The following is a 19,706-nucleotide window of genomic DNA, read 5'->3' on the forward strand; positions in this document are numbered from 1 at the left end:
AACTTTGTTTTAGATTCACTAGTTTTCGTGGTCCTCTTGACCAATTAATATCTTTCAATTAAATAAGGTTTTTAGTTGAGGTAAAAAAGCCAATGTCACGAGCGGGATTCGAACCCACGACCTTCGGCTAGATACACCACTGCCCTACCATTTGAGCTATCTTAACTTCGATCCACTCGGACACTAACTTCCCATCTCAACCCCACCTTTTGATTTTTCCCTCCTTTTTGCCATTTTTCAAATGTCGTGTAATATGATGGAAAATTCAAAAGGTGGGGTTGAGATGGGAAGTTAGTGTCCGAGCGGATCGAAGTCACGATAAGTCAAGTGGTAGAGTAGCGGCGTATATAGCCGAAGGTACGAGAAAACATATCTTAGGGTTATAAGCAGGGAGAGTTAGAGATTTGTTTCAAAAATACAGTTGCGATTTGGACAGGGATTTATAGGAAGTTTTTGTTGTACATGGTGAGTAGAAACACCTGAAATTTTCGACACTTATTGCCATTCACTCTGTATAATTATAGTATATTTTCGATTTTATAATATACAGGGTGGTCCAGCATATACCCCAAAAAATTGGGCTGTAGTACATGCTAAATAGAGAACGGATAAAAAATGCAACCAATCCGGTCATCCAATTTTCCTTTTTTTCGAAAAATCCCCACCTTAAACCATAAATTGTCATTGTTTCAAGATCTATAACATCAGTTCCAATTTATAATAACATTTTTGAATTTTGTATAAAATTTCCTTTAAGAAGGAGCTATTTTTAAGCTTATCCAATGGCGATGTATGTTTATGAATTCAACACAATATGAACAATTTTAAAATGGAGAATCATTCGATAAATTTCTACAAATAACTGTTTTTGTAGGGGTGCCAAACATCATGAAAAATTGTTGATAATAACCTTTCTTGTAGTTTGCTCGAAGTTTCAAAAACTCAACCCTTCAACGGTAAAATCAACATGGAATGTTAAAAAAAAAAGTGGTTCAAACTTGTAAATTTAACACATTCAGAAGAGGAGTGAACTGTGCAATTTCGAAAATTTTAAACAGCATTGTTGATGATGGAATATTTAAAAAAGGAATGAATTATATAAGATTATTAAATCAAACCTCTTTTTTTATTAAATAAAATACTTAAAAAAAAGACAACAAACATTCAAAATCGTTTTCTCATTCGTTCAACGGGAAGTTTTGCAGGTAATATTTTCTCGAAAAATCGGACTCCCTTATTATCTATCCTTATCGTACATAACAGACGCTCTATATCATAAAAAATGCCAATTTATGACTTAAGGTAGGGATTTTTCGAAAAAACACGTAAAAATTCGAATCTTCCGACCGGATCGAAAAGTCCGGGTAGTTGCATTTTTATCTATTTGGGATGTACTATAATCCAATTATTTTGGATTTATGCTGGACCTCCCTGCATAATAATAAAAAAAGCGTACCATGTAAGAGAGGCTTCTCACATTTGACCAACAAGGATTAGACCCGAAATGCATATTGACACATAAATATTTTAAGTCCTACAGTTTAAGAAAATCTGATTGGATATTTCTTAATTTATAGCTTCTGTTCGAACAGATATTTGGCAAATTAATTCAGTCATTTTTTTATATGGAATGAATATGCATATTTGTATAATTAATAAATTATAGTTTTTAATTGAGATAAAAAAATCAGTGTCGCGAGTGTGATTCGAACCCACGACCTTCGGCTAGATACGCTGCTGCTCTACCATTTGAGCTATCTTAACTTCGATCCACTCGGACACTAACTTCCCATCTCAACCCCACCTTTTGATTTTTCCCTCCTTTTTGCCATTTTTCAAATGTCGTGTAATATGATGGAAAATTCAAAAGGTGGGGTTGAGATGGGAAATTAGTGTCCGAGCGGATCGAAGTCACGATAACTAANCGCCATTTCATTCAATTGTCGTCGAGAATCCAAACCGATTACACGACATTTGAAAAATGGCAAAAGGAGGGAAGACTCATAAGGTGGGGTTGAGATAGGAAGTTGATGTCCGAGCGGATCGAAGTCACGATAGCTCAAGTGGTAGAGTAGCGGCGTACATAGCCGAAGGTTCGAATCCTGCTCGTGACACTGCCTTTTTTATCTCAACTAAAAACAGTAATTAATTTGAAAAAATAAATAATAATATATACCCATGGTTTTCACATTATTCTATAATTTTAAAAAAATTTTAGCAAATTTTTAGCACCTCTGATTGATTCCGCAAAAACAAAGAAATCTACCTCTCAGACCTTACTGCCGTGAGGGTTGTTTTTTGTTTGTTTATCTTTGCTAAAAAATTATATTGCGGACTACGATTTTTTGTTATTAGACATGTCCTTCTGATTGTTTTCTGATTTCTCCCTCTAATCTTCTTATTCGATCTCTAGATGTGATAACTTTTAAGTAGTTGATTAATTTTTTATATTCGTTATTGTTGGTGACTAAAAACATTTATATTACAGTCTATGACGGAAAAACATTTTGGAAGTGTATGAAAAATGTGTGGTGATTAGTGACCGTTTGTCGATAATTATTCAGAAATCGTGAGATGCGGTCTGGTGTGATGTAGGTTTCAGAAAAACATTTTCTTTATCGTGCCAACGTTTCGATCTTTATTGAGATCATCTTCAGCGCCTGAGATTTACAAACATTGTTTAAATTTAACAAATACATGATGTGGAAAAAAGTGAATTTATACAATGCAAATAAATATTTATTTTTTATTATTTTTTACATTCAATCAAAGTATTTCTACTCACTCAATGTGTTTGTTTTCCAGTGTGCCATTCTTGCGTGTCGTGTTGAGAGTGCCAGTGGCCAAATCCCAGTCTCTGATGATGATCTCAATAAAATTCGAAACGTTGGCACAATAAAGAAAATTTTTTTCTGAAACCTACATCTCACCAGACCGCATCTCACGATTTCTGAATAATTATATGAAAAATATGTTCTTTTTTGAAATTTAATTATTGAAACTTTTAAATAAAGTTATTTTTTTCAGTTTTTCCCTTTGATGGAGGAGAAAGAATTGCGTTGGGCTTAGAAACGATGTGCAGAGTTTTCTCTCGATTTGCACGTTTTTAGGTCTTCTGTGCCTTAAAAAAATTGAAAATTTTTACCCCCCCCCCCCGATCGCCGACCTGGATCCGTTCTTGGTTAGGAGGTTTGCATACCTCAGAGAGATGTTTCGCAAATGCTTCGGACTTTTGCTTATCGAAAACGATCCAAGTTCCATCATCATTCCTGTGAGGAGCTGAGACACGCTGACGATACGTTTAGTATTAAAATTTAGTTAAATTTTATTTAGCAAATTTTTAGCACCTCTGGATTGATTCCGTAAAAAAACGAAATCTACTGCTCAGTCCCTACTGCCGTGAGGGTTTTTTTCGTTCGTTTGTTGTTTTGTGCTAAAAAATTATATTACTTTACTTATTATAGTTTTACTGTTTGTTTTATAACGCGTTAACAGTGATAATTAGCGAGAAATAAATTAAATCATGGACGTGAGCTGTTTTCTTAAGATCCTTCCAGGAGAGGGTGAGATCTTCCCCCGGTGCAATACACCTTCTTCCAATTATGCACTCCGATACGTGCACAAACTTAAGCAAATTATAATTTACAGCCCGTAACAGGGATTATATATGAATATGAATTTTCTAATTCCTTGTGTAACATTCTCGAATACTGGCTTAATTATTGCCGGGCTGTAAATCGCCCGGCTCGTTCTAATTAAGAAGATTCCTTGTGCTTTTCTTTTTTTTTTTCAATTTAATGTTGAAAACCTTCACCGCACCAAGTGCCAGGTTTTATTATTAATTACGTGACATTATATTCTGGCAATTTAACAGAGAACAAATAGTCTTTCTTCCACGTGGTGTAACTTGGCATTTCCCACATAATTTTACCTTACGAAGCTTGTAAATCGTATATGAAATTAAAACTCAACCTTCCATTAAAACAATAATTGACCCAATTTAATTTATACTAGTGTACGAAAGAGGAATTTCTATGGATTGTGATTGAGAGAAGAATGATTTTTTTCTAGTCGACCATGTAGAGAATCCACGAACAATGCATCAAACTCACCCCTATCGAATGGTTCTACTAACGTTCCCACTCGTTTACCTTAACGAGCTCACGCACATGAAAAAAAGTATTTGAGGGCCGAGGGAAAGAGAGAGAGAGAAAGAAAAAAGAGAGAGATTAGGAAAGAGAAATAAATAATAAGAAAAGGATAATAGGGAAAAAATGGAATATTTGAAACGAGAAATATTTTCGTAAAGAAAAAAAGAATGAGAGAGGGAGAATAAGAGGAGAGAGAGAGAGAGAGAGAGAGAGAGAGAGAGAAAGAGATGAAAATATATAGGTAGGAATAAAAACTAGAAGAAGAGAGAGAGAGAAATGATGAGAGGATGATTTTGGAAAAGAGTGAGTGATTGAGAACGAGAAAGATTTAGGGAGTGCAAAAAGAAGAGAAAATCAGGGAAAGATAAACTGGAAGAAAGAAAAAGACTGAAAGAGAGAAAAAGAGCGAATGAAAGAAGGACTAGGAAAAAAAGATAAATAATAAGTGAACGATAGTGGGAAAGGTACTAGTGGATAACGCAAATGAGACTGAAATAAAAAGAAAGGTATACAAACAGAGAGAGAGAGAGAGAGAGAAACATTGGAAAAGCGATAATGGGAAAGAGGCAGTAATTGAGAATCGAGAAATATTTTGGAAGACTGAAAGAGAAACAGAGAGATTGAAACAGAGACTGAGAAAAAAAGATATGTTGATGATGATGAACTTTTCATTTATCAGTTACATAAGATTTGGTTTAAGGCCATTTTAACATCTAAAGACTAGAGAGATTAAGGAAAGGGAAGAGAACACTATAACGACAAAGAAAGAGATAAATGGATAGTGAAAGGAAAGTTTCAAAGAGAGAAAATAACGATGATACTACGAAAAGTGAGAAAGTAAAACAAAGAGAGAAAAAGTGGAATCTATAAACCCCGTCCAAATGTGAACGGTGAAGAAGTAATTTCAAGTTTGGGTGTTTTTTAATTTGTTGACTTAAGCAGAGGGCAAGAGAGAGAGAAGCCATCTAGGGACGAAGAAAGAAGAATATTTTTGAATATTAATTGTAGATGGACAGAGTCAGTGTGTTAGTTTTTAAGATATAATACATTTAAAAAATTAGCTCACTCACTCTGTACGAAAATCAGACAAATTAAGTATAAAAATAAAAGACCGAGTGAGAAAAGGATAAATAAATACATTGACAGATAACTTACATATATACGTACTATAGATAAGGATATAGGACATGAGAAAGAGAGAGAAATATTAAGAGAACGATGGTGAGATAGTGATAAAGAAAGTGCGGTTAAGAATAAAAAATATTTACGAAGAAAGAGAGAGAGAGAGAGAGACAGACTGACAGACAAAGACCAACAAAAAGAGCGAGAGAATGTGAGGGAGAGACTAGGAAATATAGAAAGAAATATTAACAGAAGGATGGTGGGAAAGAGGGTGTAGTTAAGAATAAAAAATATATACGAAGAGAGGGAGAGAAAGAGAGAGAGAAAATGTGTGAGAGAGAAACTAGGAGAAGAGAGAGAGAGAGAGAGAGAGAAATATTAAGAGAACGATGGTGAGATAGTGAGAAAGAGAGTGTGGTTAATAATGAAAAATATTTACGGAGAGAGTGAGAGAGAGGGACAGACAGACAGAGGCTAACAAAAAGAGCGAGAGAATGTGAGGGAGAGATTAGTAAAGAGAGAAAGAAATATTAAGAGAACGATGGTGAGATAGTGAGAAAGAGATTGTGGTTAAAAAAAAGTTAAAACATTGAGAGAGAGAGCAAGGAGAGTGAGAGGAATAACTAAGAAACGAATAAAAAAGAATATTTTGAAAAATAATAGTTGACATATAACACCGGACAGACCGACAATCACTATGCCAGATTTTATGATATAATACATTTAAAAAAATACTCTACATAACTGCTAAAACAGAAAAAATGATAATTAAACAAACAAACCCAACAAGCACACAAAAAAATAGATACTTCTGACTGATAAGTCGTTTTCAAAATTGTTCTGGAAGTTAACTTTACATCATATGTTTCAAACTTAAACATCACGGTTCGCCCAAGGTTTTAAATTTAAACATTCATAAACCAAATAGTTTATTATCATTATTGACCGATTAACCAATAAAAATTCCAAGCGTCAATCCTGCTAATATGAACAATCTAAAGCACTAACATCGATCATTTAAAATATTCAGATGTAGATGCACTTGCATGAACTAAATTTACCTGTATGAATGAAATTGAAATTTCAGTTAACATACTTAAAAAAAGACATGAGGCAAAAAAAGGGAGCGTCAGTAAATGGCTATTAGCCAGGCAAATGTCATAGTCAATTTGTAAACTTTATAGTCATCGTTAGAGCTTCGGGGTAAAAAAACATTTCTCTCGGATGAACAATTTTTTAATAGACACTGTTTAGAACGGCTTATTTTTGCGAGAAACTTTCGATGCATTCTCTGTGGCACTTTGAATGGTAGGGTACTCGAACTCGAACCCTAGCTCTTTAGCCCTGGAAGACAAAACGTTCTGCCCTTGGGTCAGTATCTTGGCCCGTTCTTTCCCAAAACAACTTTCGAGGACAAAGCTTGGCAGGCCGATTTTTCCCGGGCGGTCCATGGCATCGGCGAGAGCTTTGGCGAATTCCTTGTTGGTTATCGACTGGGGGGCGACCGCGTTGACGACCCCGGTGATGTCGTTCTCGATGGCTTCGACGAACAACCTGCACAGATCTTTCAAATGTATCCACGGGAAGTGCTGATTCCCCGTGCCCAGGGGACCGCCCAGGCCGAGGAAAAAGGGCAGCTTGAGCATGCCGACGATGCCTCCGTTCCTACCGATGACCGTCCCGGATCTGATCGTGACATCGCGGACGTCTGTAGAGGAAGGGAGTTTCGCCGCTTTTTCCCATTCCTTGGAAAGACTGCTCATAAAATCGAAACTGGGGCCGATCGGGGAAAATTCGTCGTAGCAGACAATATCGTCAGGCTTGTAGATGCCGACCCCCGAGATGGTGACGAACACCTTGGGTTTTTTCTTCGCGTTGAAAATCGCATGGGACAGCGTGAGGTTGGTGGTGATCCTGCTCTTCCAGATTTCATTTTTGTACTCCGGCGTCCATTTACGCCTCCAGTTTAGGATGTTTTGCCCGGCGACGTTTATCACAGCGTCGACGTCTTTCGGGATCCCCGCTGAGCATACGTCCAACCATGTTATCCGACCTGGTCCTTCTTTGTTCGACACCAATGTCACTCGATAACCTTTGCTTTTAAGAAGAAAATTGATCCCCCTACCGATGAAGCCGGTACCACCGCCTAACAGAACGTGTCGACCCTGTGCCATTGGAAATCATTTGTGTCCAATTTGTCCAAAAATTGTTCATTAAGAACAGTGTACTCACTTGAACTACATGATGAAAAAAAAATGTTGTGTCACATGATGGACATTTTGCAGTGATCTGTCTTTTCTGTTTTGTTTGTCACAGTCATTAAAATAAATCTATTTATATAAAAAATTCTATATTAAACCACTTAATCCTTCTCCAAATATCGCCATTACTTATCTACTAACTCCATAAATATTATTTCTATTTTTCCGTGAAAAGCCAGATACATGTATGTAAACATCTGACCAGTTCCACAACCTGCCATTAAAATGAAGTACAAAGAAAACATTTTCCATACCATATGGTTTCAAGTCCCCACTGGTAGTAATTAATCCATAAACCGTATTTTGCTGTGACAATTTTTTTTATCGAGAATTTACTGTAAACTAAACAAGTGAGAACTTATTTGAAACGGTCAGTTAAACAATTTAATTCTCAAGAGCTTGTCTTTGCAATAAAAACAACAAAATTATTATACCAGATATTTAATTTTTAAATAAATTAATTTTGAGTAGTTTGTTGCCTGAATATTTCTCTTCCCGTCATATGGGTTTCTCTCTCTGCTTTCTTTTTTCGGTTTTTTCATACTATCCTTTCTCTCTTTTCGCTCTCAAACTCTCTTTCTCACATTCTCTTTCTCTCTTTTCACTTTCACGGTCTAACTCTTTCTTTCTCCCTCTCTCTATTCTATCCCTTTTCCTCATCTCGCGATAGTGCGAAAAAAGGTTTGTCACTCTCACTCTCTCACTCTCTCTCTCTTTCTCTCTCTCTCTATATATATATATATATANCTTCTTACCCTTTCTCTCCGTCTCTCTCTTCCCCTTTTTCTCCTTTTGAAACGGCATGATCCAGACTGATAAATCTTTTTGTAATCGTTCAATTCAGCCCGTATGTTTTCGAGGCAGGACGAGGTGGTCGTGGGCTATTCCTGACCGGAGCAGGTGTCCCACAGGAAAGGAGATAAAAATCTCTCGACTTTATTGTTTGTAAGTTGGCGTGATAGAGTGAGCGCAATTAAAAACAGTGCTCCTTAATTGCTCCGTTCGGCCCCCGATGTAATTGCTCCCGGTGACGCTCGCTGCCCGTGAGCCTACACAAACGACACGGCAGGACGGATCCTGTCATCGACAGATTTTTTTTTTAACGTCTTACCGTATATTCTTAACACAAGCCTGGCCGTTTTTCATGACTAAATGGAACGTTTCCTAAACAAAACTTGCATTATAATGAGAAACTAAATTATAAAGAGAGAGAGAGAGAGAGAGAGAGAGAGAGAGAGAGAGAGAGAGAGAGAGAGAGAGTGAGAGAGAGTGAGTGAGAGAGACAGACAGACTGTGGTTAAATGCCATTGCCATAAGAACATACTTCACATTCTTACATTTTTTACAATATAAGACCTATCTTTGTACCAAATTTCAAGGTTCTACCTATAAGGGAAAAGCTTTTAATTTTGAGGTGTGACTACTCCTCCTCATAAGCGACATTTATCTGGGAAAATTGCAATTTTCACATACTTTCCTTTTTTTACATTATAAGACCTAAATTTATACCAAATTTCACGGTTCTTCCTATACGGGAAGTGCATTTCAATTTTGACGGTGAGACTACACTCTTCCCCACTGAAGCGGCATTAATTTTGGTAAAATTGAAATTTTCACGTTCTTACCTTTTTTCCAATATAAGACTTAAATTGGTACCAAATTTCACGTTTCAAGCTATTCGGGAATTACCAAATAATTTTGATGATCAATGCGTCAATCAGGAACAAAAATGCAAATTTTGAAATTCTCTTTCAAAAAGGTTGAATATTAAGGGCTCAAATTTTTAAAATGTCCTAAGCGACCTGAGCTTAATTTATATTTCAAACTTCAAAACCCCATGGTAAGATGAAATAGAGATATGAGGGTGAGAAAAACTGGGTGAATTGATTCGTGAAAAGATACATATGGTGGAATTTGGCCAAATATCGTCTCTCCTAACGATCTATTTCGTTTTGGGTCATTTTTTAACCGTTAACCGTTTCCATTTTCTCCCAAGACTCACGTTCTCCACGCTTGCGTAAAATCAAATCTCCTCGTTTGAAAAACAAACCTAGGAACGCGCGAAGTCGTTTTTTACCTAATCTCTAGATTTTTCCTCGACGTAACCCTTGAAATCAGGTTTTTCCAACATACTTACAAAAAAACATCGCGGCTGTGTCTTTTAATTTTGCCTGAATTAAAGTGTAAAACCGTTTAGAAAAAAGAAAAAGTGGAAAATCTAGTCAGACAAATGGCTAATAAATTATAACACATGGCGAAACAGGAAACTTCATCGTTTCATCAACTCTTTGTTACATTTGATACAATTATATAACAATTAAAATTAACAGGAAAGTAGGTTGGTCATGCAATGCAGATAAGGATCGGGTTTTTGTTCCCTTCTCTTTTATTTAAAAGGAAAATGATTGTTTAAACAAAAGTAACATGGCATTAAAAATTGAGCATAAAGATGAACGTTACATAAATGCCTGCCGTTTGAGGAAGTACAGGTTGGAGTAAAAACGGCATTTTGTCTTTTGAGGGAAAAGATTTACCTATTTACTTACATGAAAAGATGGAATGGGGTAATCGGAGAAGGCCATGGTTTTCTTCTTAAGAGGCGAAGCCACGCGATTCGATCCTAAGCGGGCTTAACAGGACTTAAATCGACCGGTGTCGGACCAAGACGGAAAAAAATATATAAGTTTATTCGTTCAATTCACTTGTTTTCGTGGTCCGCTAGACCAATTAATGAAAGTTTTTAGTTGAGATAAAAAAGTCAGTGTCACGAGCGGGATTCGAACCCACGATCTTCGGCTTGATACGCCGCTACTCTGCCACTTGAGCTTTTTCTTCTAACTTTTTCTCTTTATATTTCTATATATTCCCTCTCTGTCTATATATCGAAGTTTCTCTCTTTATCTCTCTTTGTGTTTTTACTTTTTTCAAAAACGCCAATTTTTGTGTGTGTGCGAAATTTGTACCTGCATCTGTAGGTACAATAAATAATATATATTATTCAATTAATTAAGGTTTTTAGTTGAGATAGAAAGGGTGAGTGTCACGAGTGGGATTCGAACCCACGATCTTCGGCTAGATAGGCCGCTACTCTGCCACTTGAGCTTTTTCTTCTTACTTTTTCTCTCTATATTTCTATCTATTCTCTCTCTCTCTCTCTCTCTCTCTCTCTCTCTCCCTCTCTCTCTCTATCTATCTATCTATCTATCGAAGTTTCTCTCTTTATCTCTCTTTGTGTTTTTACTTTTTTCAAAAACGCCAATTTTTTTGTGTGTGCGAAATTTGTACCTCCATCTTAGGTACAACAAATAATATATATTATTCAATTAATTAAGGTTTTTAGTTGAGAGAAAATAGTCAGTGTCACGAGCGGGATTCGAACCCACGACCTACGTCTAAATACGCCGCTACTCTACCACTTGAACTTTTTCTTCTTAATTTTTCTCTTTATATTTCTATCTATCCTCTCTCTGTCTATCTATTGAAATTTATCTCTTTATCTCTCGTTGTATTTTTACTTTTTTCAAAAATGCTAATTTTTTTGTGTGTGCGAAATTAGTACCTGCATCTGTAGGTATAACAAATAATATATATTATTCAATTAATCAAGGTTTTTAGTTGAGAGAAAAAAGTCAGTGTCACGAGCGGGATTCGAACCCACGACCTTCGTCTAAATACGCCGCTACTCTACCACTTGAACTATCGTGACTTCGATCCACTCGGACACTAACTTCCCATCTCACCTCCACCTTTTTGAACCTAGCCGAAGGTCGTGGGTTCGAATCCCGCTCGTGACACTGAATTTTTTATCCCAACTAAAAACCTTTATTAGTTCAGTTACATTGTGAACATATTAAAGTAATCGCGATAAACTGAATGTGGTTTTTTTTTTTTTTTTTTTTTTTTTTTACTCAAGTGCTATATCAATTGATAGATGGTTCTCCGGATAAAAACACAACGATATACATTATTTATTGAAGAAAAAAAACTTTTATCAGTGAATAGTCAATGATAGTGAAATATTGTGGGAAAAGGTTGGATGTTGGAGTTGAGACAGATTTCGCACGATTGTTTCTCATAGAATCCATGATCGCAAAGTAATCGAAAAGTGCGGCTGAATCAGATCAAAGGAACTAACTAATTAAAAACATTGAAATAGTAGTGATAATAAAAATAAAGGGGTGGTCAAACCTGGGTGAATGTAATTTATTAGCGCGAATGGGCAGGCCATTCCCCCTATCACCCCCAGGAATATCCAATATAGAGGCAGTATTAACGCTAGCTAACTACAGTGGTTTTTTTAGCGTATATATTTTCATTATATGTACAAACCTTTTTTTTTTAATTATATGCTTGACTGACGAGGCCCTGAAGTGGAAAGAGGCTGGCAATAAAATAGAGAGACGAGAGAGCATTAACAGGCAGTTTTACAGGCGTAAATATACAAACTTCTCGGCAATGTTAGAACTGAGTCGGTCTTCAAGGAAATTTGAGATGTAAAAACTTAAATCTGTAAACATATGTAAGATAGTTTTGCCCTGGCTTAAAATAGATCGAAAGCTTGACAGTAACAACTGAATTTGCTTTTTCTTCAAGACTATAACTTGATCCAGAGTGTTTGTAAGTATAAAAACCGCAGGATCAGAAAAATGTAATAGTGAAAAATGCGAGATGTAAAGGATAAAGAACAAGGAAGAATTATAGAGATGATATTGACCAATTGTTCTTGGGTAGTTTGTTGGTCTTAAAATTATCCAAAACATATAATAGTTTGTCCTAATTGTTATTTTAAACAAAAATCACTACCTAACTTTGTTAAAATCAGCTTTGCCAAGCATGCAGGAGTGAAAGAAGGAACAACCTGGGGCTACTGTGCTAAAATCTTGAACAGCATAAGGTTTTCTTTAAATTAAAAAAAAATATTGTAACGATATGAAAGTTTTTTTAACTAGGCAAAAACCACTAAAGGTCTTATCAGCCTCAACTTTATAAAATATATGACAATTTATTATGGTTTTTAGTTGAGATGAAAAAAGTTAATGGCACGAGAGGGATTCGAACCCACGACCCATGGCCGCTGCTCTAGCACTTGAGCTATGGTGACCTCGATCCACTCGGACACTTCCATCTCAACCCCACCTTATGAGTTTTCCCTCCTTTTGCCATTTTTCATCTCTCGTGCCATTAACTTTTTTTCATCTCAACTAAAAACCTTAATTAATTGTCATGTATTAATTGGTCAAGCGGACCACGAAAGTAGTGAATTTATAAAATACCAGTACTGAGTATTCGGGAGACTCCAAAGCAGACCAGCGGGCTAGGAAGCCATGTGTCAGTCTAAAAAAATCAACTACGGTTCTGCATGCATGCATGAGCTGGGGACGTCCATATCCTTCAAGAACGAGGTCGAACCTAGCTGACGCCTCTAGCTATCCCAACCTACTGACCACCGTCCACCAACGCCCACCACATTTCACGTCATCAGCCATAGCTATAAAGTTTATACATTGTGTTCATACTTTGTACAACATCGTACAATCGAGCAGATTTTGGTGATTAGTTACATGGGGAGGTCCTCAGCTGTTAGCTGACCCTTGGTGATTGTACAGAGCCCTAAGTCTAGTTAGCACTTATTCTTTTCTTATTGAGCTCTTTCATAATATACATTAGTCTTAATTTTTCAGAATTTCTTTTCATTTATGAGTTACCATAGTGTCCAAATCCTGGTCTTAAAAAACGAAATGAAGTCATCTTCAGGAACGTCATTTAACGGGGGACTATGTGCTGCCTTTTACCTCCTTTCTTTCCAGTAATATCGCAATGACCTTAAATCCGAATAAACATTATAGAGACATACTGTCCAGAAAGACATTTATTATACTGATATTTCCTGAAGATGTAGATATCAGTAAACTGGTTATGCAGGGTTTGTTGCTGCTAGTTAAGGCCAATTTTTGTTTTCTCTTTAACCAAAAATATCATCGTTATGGAATTTGCGAAATACTTTTTGCCGAAACAGAAACGAACCTTATCTGGATAGAATTGTTACTTGTGATGAAAATTATTCTTCACGTTGACAGCAGACGTTCTGACTGTGGCTCGTCAAAGGAGAACCGGCATCACAATATCGAAAAAACCCAACTCGTTAAAAAAAGTTTATGGTGACTTGGTGGGCTGATTCATCCAGCTTCTTGAATCTTGGCGATACAAAAAAAAAAAAAAAAAAAAAAAAAAAAAAAAAAAAAAAAAAAAAAAAAAAAAAAAAAAAAGATTCTGTTTCAGGAAAACACTCGGTCCCATATTGTCTGAAATTCATATTCATGTTACAACATAAAAACTGTTGGATCTTGGAGATTCTGCCACACCCTCCCTACAGACCTCTCCCCAACCGACTACCATTTTTTTCAGACACCTGGACAACGTTTTACAACATAAAAAATTGATTGAAAAAAAGTCGTTGAAAAATGCGTTTAGAGAATTTGTTAATCATAAAGACTCGAAATTTTATCCAGGGGGATAAGAATTGCCATCATGTTGGGAATAGTGTATTTTTTAGAGTGATGGAGGGTATTTTAATTAATAAAAATTTTTAAGATAATTTATTTAATTGTTTTTATTTTACAATCATAAGCTTGTAATGTCTCGGTAACTTTCGATCTATTTTACTGTCTTCCTCAGGCCTACGTTACATGTCATACATAAATTTGATACCAATAAAACATTTTTAAACATCTAAAAAAATGTGTGGTGATTAGTGACCGTTAATCGATATTTATTTAGAAATCGTGAGATGCGGTCTGGTGTGATGTAGGTTTCAGAAAAACATTTTCTTTATCGTGCCAANTACAAATGAGTAATCCTGTAAACGTAAACAGAATATTTTATATAGATTTTTTTTAATGAAAACTTAAAATCCTGCATTATTTTCCGGACAACCCAATAGCACAGAATCCGCGTATGTTGAGGTGCAAAATGTTGTTCAAGCGTCAAATAAATGGTCAAATGGGAGATTGAAATACGTCGGAAATATGGTGGGAAATAGTGGTTGTTCTAATATTAAACGGGAAAACGTGTTGGTAAAGAAATTAGGATTAAGAAAAGTTACAATATTCCTTCTTTGTTACTGCACTCCTCATCCTCAATAAATTTGTGATATCCAAACGGTCGCAGCTTAACAACGTAATATATACTAGTAATAAAAGATAGTAGTATTTAAAATATAGATAATAGTAAAGATATGATGGTAAATATTTACAAAAATACGAACAATATGTGAAAAAATTAGCACAGAATCCGCGTATGTTGAGGTGCAAAATGTTGTTCAAGCGTCAAATAAATGGTCAACTGGGAGATTGAAATAGGTCGGAAATATGATGGGAAATAGTGGTTGTTCTAATGTCAAAAAAGAAAAATTACAATATTCCTTCTTTGTGACTGCACTCCTCATCTCCAACAAATTTCTGATATCCAGACGGTCCAACCATTCAGCATACCTTCGTAATACTAGCAATACTAGATAGGAGAATTTAATATATAGATAATAGTAGAGATAAGATGGTAAATATTTACAAAAATATAAATAATTATGTGAAAAATATTAGAACAGAATCCATGTATATTGAGGTGTAAAATGTCGGTCCAGACTGTAATAAATTGTCAACTGGGAGATTTCGAAGATTGAAATATGGTGGGAAATGGTGGTTGTTCTAATGTCAAACGAGAAGAAGTGTTCGTAAAGAAATGAGGAGGTAAGAAAAATTACAATATTCCTTCTTTGTGACTGCTTCTCATCACCAACAAATTTGTGATATCCAGACGGTCCGACCATACAGCATACCTTCGTAATACTAGTAATACTAGATAGGAGAATTTAGGAGAAAAATGGCAAAAAGGTGGGTTGAGATGGGAAGTTAGTGTCCGGGTGGATCGAGGTCACGATAGCTGAAGTGGTAGAGCAGCGGCTTATCTAGCCGAAGATCGTGGGTTCGAATCCCGCCCGTGCCATTGACTTTTTTATCTCAACTTAAATCGTTAATTAATTGTAATAACATACCTTCGTCATACTTGACAGGGGAATTTAATATATAGATAATACTAAAGTTATGATGGTAAATATTTACAAAAATAAGAACAATATATGAAAAAAATTAGAACAGAATCCATGTATGTTGAGGTGTAAAATGTCGGTCCAGACTGTAATAAATTGTCAACTGGGAGATTTCGGAGATTGAAATATGGTGGGAAATAGTGGTTGTTTTAATATTAAACGAGAAGAATTGTTGGTAAAGAAATTATGATGTAAGAAAGTTACAATATTCCTTCTTTGATATTGCACTCCTCATCCTCAATAAATTTGTGATATCCAAACGGTCGCAGCTTAACAACGTAATATATACTAGTCATAAAAGATAGTAGTATTTAAAATATAGATAATAGTAAAGATATGTTGGTAAATATTTATAAAAATATGAACAATATGTGTAAAAAGCATTAGTGAGGAATCCGTGTATGTTGAGGTGCAAAATGTTGGTCAAGGGTCAAATAAATGGTCAAGTGGGAGATTGAAACAGGTAGGAAATATGGTGGGAAATATTAGATGTTCCACTATTAAAAAGAAGAAGTGTGAGTAAACAAATTTGGAGGTAAGAAAAGTTACAATATTCCTTCTTTGTGACCACAGCCCTTATCACCAACAAATATGTGACATCCAGATGGTCGGACCGTTCAACTTGCCATCGTAATACTAGTAATAAAAGATAGTAGTATTTAAAATATAGACAATAGTAAAGATATGTTGGTAAATATTTATAAAAATATGAACAATATGTGTAAAAAGCATTAGTGCGGAATCCATGTATATTGAGGTACAAAATGTTGTTCAAGCGTCAAATAAATGGTCAACTGGGAGATTGAAATAGGTAGGAAATANCTCAATAAAGATCGAAACGTTGGTACGATAAAGAAAATGTTTTTCTGAAACCTACATCACACCAGACCGCATCTCACGATTTCTAAATAAATATCTAAAAGAACTAAAAACAATAGTTAACAGTAATTAACAACTTTAATAAAATTATTTATAAAATTAAAAATAAGTAGGAAATATGGTGGGAAATAGTGGTTGTTATAATATTAAACGAGAAGAAGTGTTCATAAAGAAATTAGGAGGTAAGAAAAGTGACAATATTCTTTCTTTGTGACTGCACTCCTCATCACCAACAAATTTGTGATATCCAGACGGTCAGACCATTCAGCATACCTTCGTAATACTAGTAATACTAGATAGGAAAATTTATTATATAGATAATACTAAATATATAATGGTAAATATTTACAAAATATAAATAATTTGCGGAAAAAATTAGTACTGTATGCATGTACGTTGAGGTGTAAAATGTCGGTCCAGACTAATAAATTGAGAACTGTAATAACATACGACGGGAATCCAATCCGATTACACGACATTTGAAAAATGGCAAAAAGGAGGGAAAACTCAAAAAACCTTTATTAGTTCAGTTACATTGTGAACATATTAAAGTAATCGCGATAAACTGAATGTGGTTTTTTTTTTTTTTTTTTTTTTTTTACTCAAGTGCTATATCAATTGATAGATGGTTCTCCGGATAAAAACACAACGATATACATTATTTATTGAAGAAAAAAANACCTTCGTCATACTAGATAGGAGAATTTAATATATAAATAATAGTAAAGATATGATGGTAAATATTTACAAAAATACGAACAATATGTGAAAAAAGTTAGCACAGAATCCATGTATGTTGAGGTGTAAAATGTCGGTCCAGACTGTAATAAATTGTCCACTGGGAGATTTCGGAGATTGAAATATGGTGGGAAATAGTGGTTGTTCTAATATTAATCGAGAAAAAGTGTTGGTAAAGAAATTAGGATGTAAGAAAAGTTACAATATTCCTTCTTTGTTACTGCGCTCCTCATCCTCAATAAATTTGTGATATCAAAACGGTCGCAGCTCAACAACGTATACTAGTAATAAAAGATAGTAGTATTTAAAATATAGATAATAGTAAAGATATGTTGGTAAATATTTATAAAGATATGAACAATATGTGTAAAAAGCATTAGTGCGGAATCCATGTATGTTGAGGTGCAAAATGTTGGTCAAGCGTCAAATAAATGGTCAAGTGGGAGATTGAAATAGGTAGGAAATATGGTGGGAAATAGTGGTTGTTCTAATGTTAAACGAGAAGAAGTGTGAGTAAACAAATTAGGAGGTAAGAGAAGTTAAAAAGCAGGTAAACGTATTGAGAGGGAAATCAGAGTTAACCGTTGATTAGCCGGAGAGGGGCTGAGGGGCCTGGAAGAGAAGCGAAAACGGGCGGAGCCACGATTCAGTTCGGCCAGTTACGTGTGTTGATCAATTGAATCGGAGGAGGGCGGCCGGCGAGGATTGGGCGTGGGGCGGGGCCCGGTGCGAGTGGGGTCCGCCGGGCCGAGTCCGTCTCCGTCCCAACGGCGGCTCAGTGCCCTTCGAGACCGTCGAGAGTGAACGACTCGCCGCACCGTGGGATCAGCGTTTCGCCGATAGTGGAGCTTTTGGCCGCGGTGACTGAGAAACGGGCTTGGGAGAGGGATTCTCCCATGACGATACACGACATGACAGCGGGCGTCATGCCTCACCACCTCGCAGCTCGGTCCAGATTCATGATCACCGACATCCTCGGGGGGCCGCCCAAGCCTTCGCCGAGCCCCGACAGACCCAGGGATCTCTCCCTTCACTGCAGACAGGATCCGGAGTCTGACGGACACGAGAGCGGGACCGACTCCGCGGGCATACCCGCTGATTCATCGTCCCTAGGATCCAACGGTGAGTCTGGTGTTTATTAGTGTTCAGTGTTGTGATCCCATTTTTAACCCCCGCAAACCATTCTATTTGTAATTCCCCTCCTGCTGCATACTCCGCATACGGTGAGCCTAATTCCAATTAATATTGAATTTCCGGGATGATGGACCTATCGACGTTACATGGGACCGACTATGACATCTACGTCGCAATCGGCACCTTATCGACCAATTTCAATTCTGAGAAAAAGTCTTCAGAAAGAAAAAATCAACTTTTATACCGGAGCGACTAAAATCTTTCATTCAATACAATCGCGAAACATTCACGAATCGCCAAATAAAAAATGTCAGTGAAAAGCGATCGTAATATTTTTTCTTAATGGACATATCAAGCGACGAGAAAATCTCGAGACAAAGCGGACCGTGTGAAAATTATATTTCTAGATCCGTACATTAATCGAGTGTGTCGTTATCTCAGTCAATTCCGTCGCAGAAGGTCCAAGCGACAAAATTAACGTTAAAACATCAAAAACAAAAAATAAAATTTGTAACCAATCAGTAAAAGACAGTATTTTATCCGACTTGTCACGAACAGCCGCGAGACTAAGCGGACCAATGTTAAAATTATATCCGTGGATTCGTAAACCTTAATAGTCGCATAAGTCCACCAAATTAAAATATCCAAAAATCGGTTTAATTTTTATGTAATCTGTCATTAAAAATCGTCAAATCTGTAGTTAATTGCCTTGTATACCAAGTAGAAAATCGCGAGACAAAGCGGACCAAGACGATCAGTCGCATAAGTCCACCAAGTTAAAATATCCAAAAATCCGTTTACTTTTTATGTATTCTGTCATTAAAAATCCTCATATCTGTAGTTAATTGTCTTGTGTACCCACTAGAAAATCGCGAGACAAAGCGGACCAATACGACGAGTAAAAATTATATCCATTGTCCAACTAGACCTAATCTAATTGATTGGTTTGAAATGTATCAGTCAATAAAGTCGCGTAAAGTCCAAGAGACTAAAGTACCAAGTTGATATAATAAAAATCTATATAATTTTATTCGCAACCTGTCAATAAAAATCGATATTTTCTTTTATTATTTGAATAAATATTTTAATCATTGTTAATTGTCGTGTTTAACGACGAGTAAAATAGCGAGACACTGCGGACCAAATCCTCCCTGTAATCCTCCGTGCTTAAAAATGATATTCGCAAACCTGAAAACCAATCGGTTTGGAATCTATCAGTCAATCTCTTAAAGTCCACCATGTAAAATACCAAAAATCTGCACAATTTGTAACCTGTCGGTAAAAAATCTAGTTAATTGCCGGGTATGGCGACGAGAC

At 36.0% G+C, this 19,706-nt stretch overlaps 1 protein-coding gene and 1 pseudogene across 1 annotated transcript in view; one reads left to right on the forward strand and one right to left on the reverse strand.

Moving 5' to 3' along the window:
* Positions 1–6,523: 6,523 nt before the first annotated feature.
* On the reverse strand, positions 6,524–7,447 carry LOC106667479 (annotated as a pseudogene).
* Positions 7,448–18,002: 10,555 nt separating this feature from the next.
* LOC106667619 (homeobox protein B-H1-like) overlaps positions 18,003–19,706 on the forward strand; it is a 49,873-nt gene continuing 48,169 nt past the window's right edge. Inside the window, exon 1 of the mRNA XM_014395681.2 lies at positions 18,003–18,377. Within this exon, the coding sequence (XP_014251167.1) occupies positions 18,152–18,377 (226 nt within the window). The 5' untranslated portion in view covers positions 18,003–18,151. The remainder of the gene's footprint in view (positions 18,378–19,706) is intronic.

Source organism: Cimex lectularius, unplaced genomic scaffold (genome assembly GCF_000648675.2).
Source record: "Cimex lectularius strain Harlan isolate CLEC.00 unplaced genomic scaffold, Clec_2.1 scaffold74, whole genome shotgun sequence".
NCBI lineage: Eukaryota > Metazoa > Arthropoda > Insecta > Hemiptera > Cimicidae > Cimex > Cimex lectularius.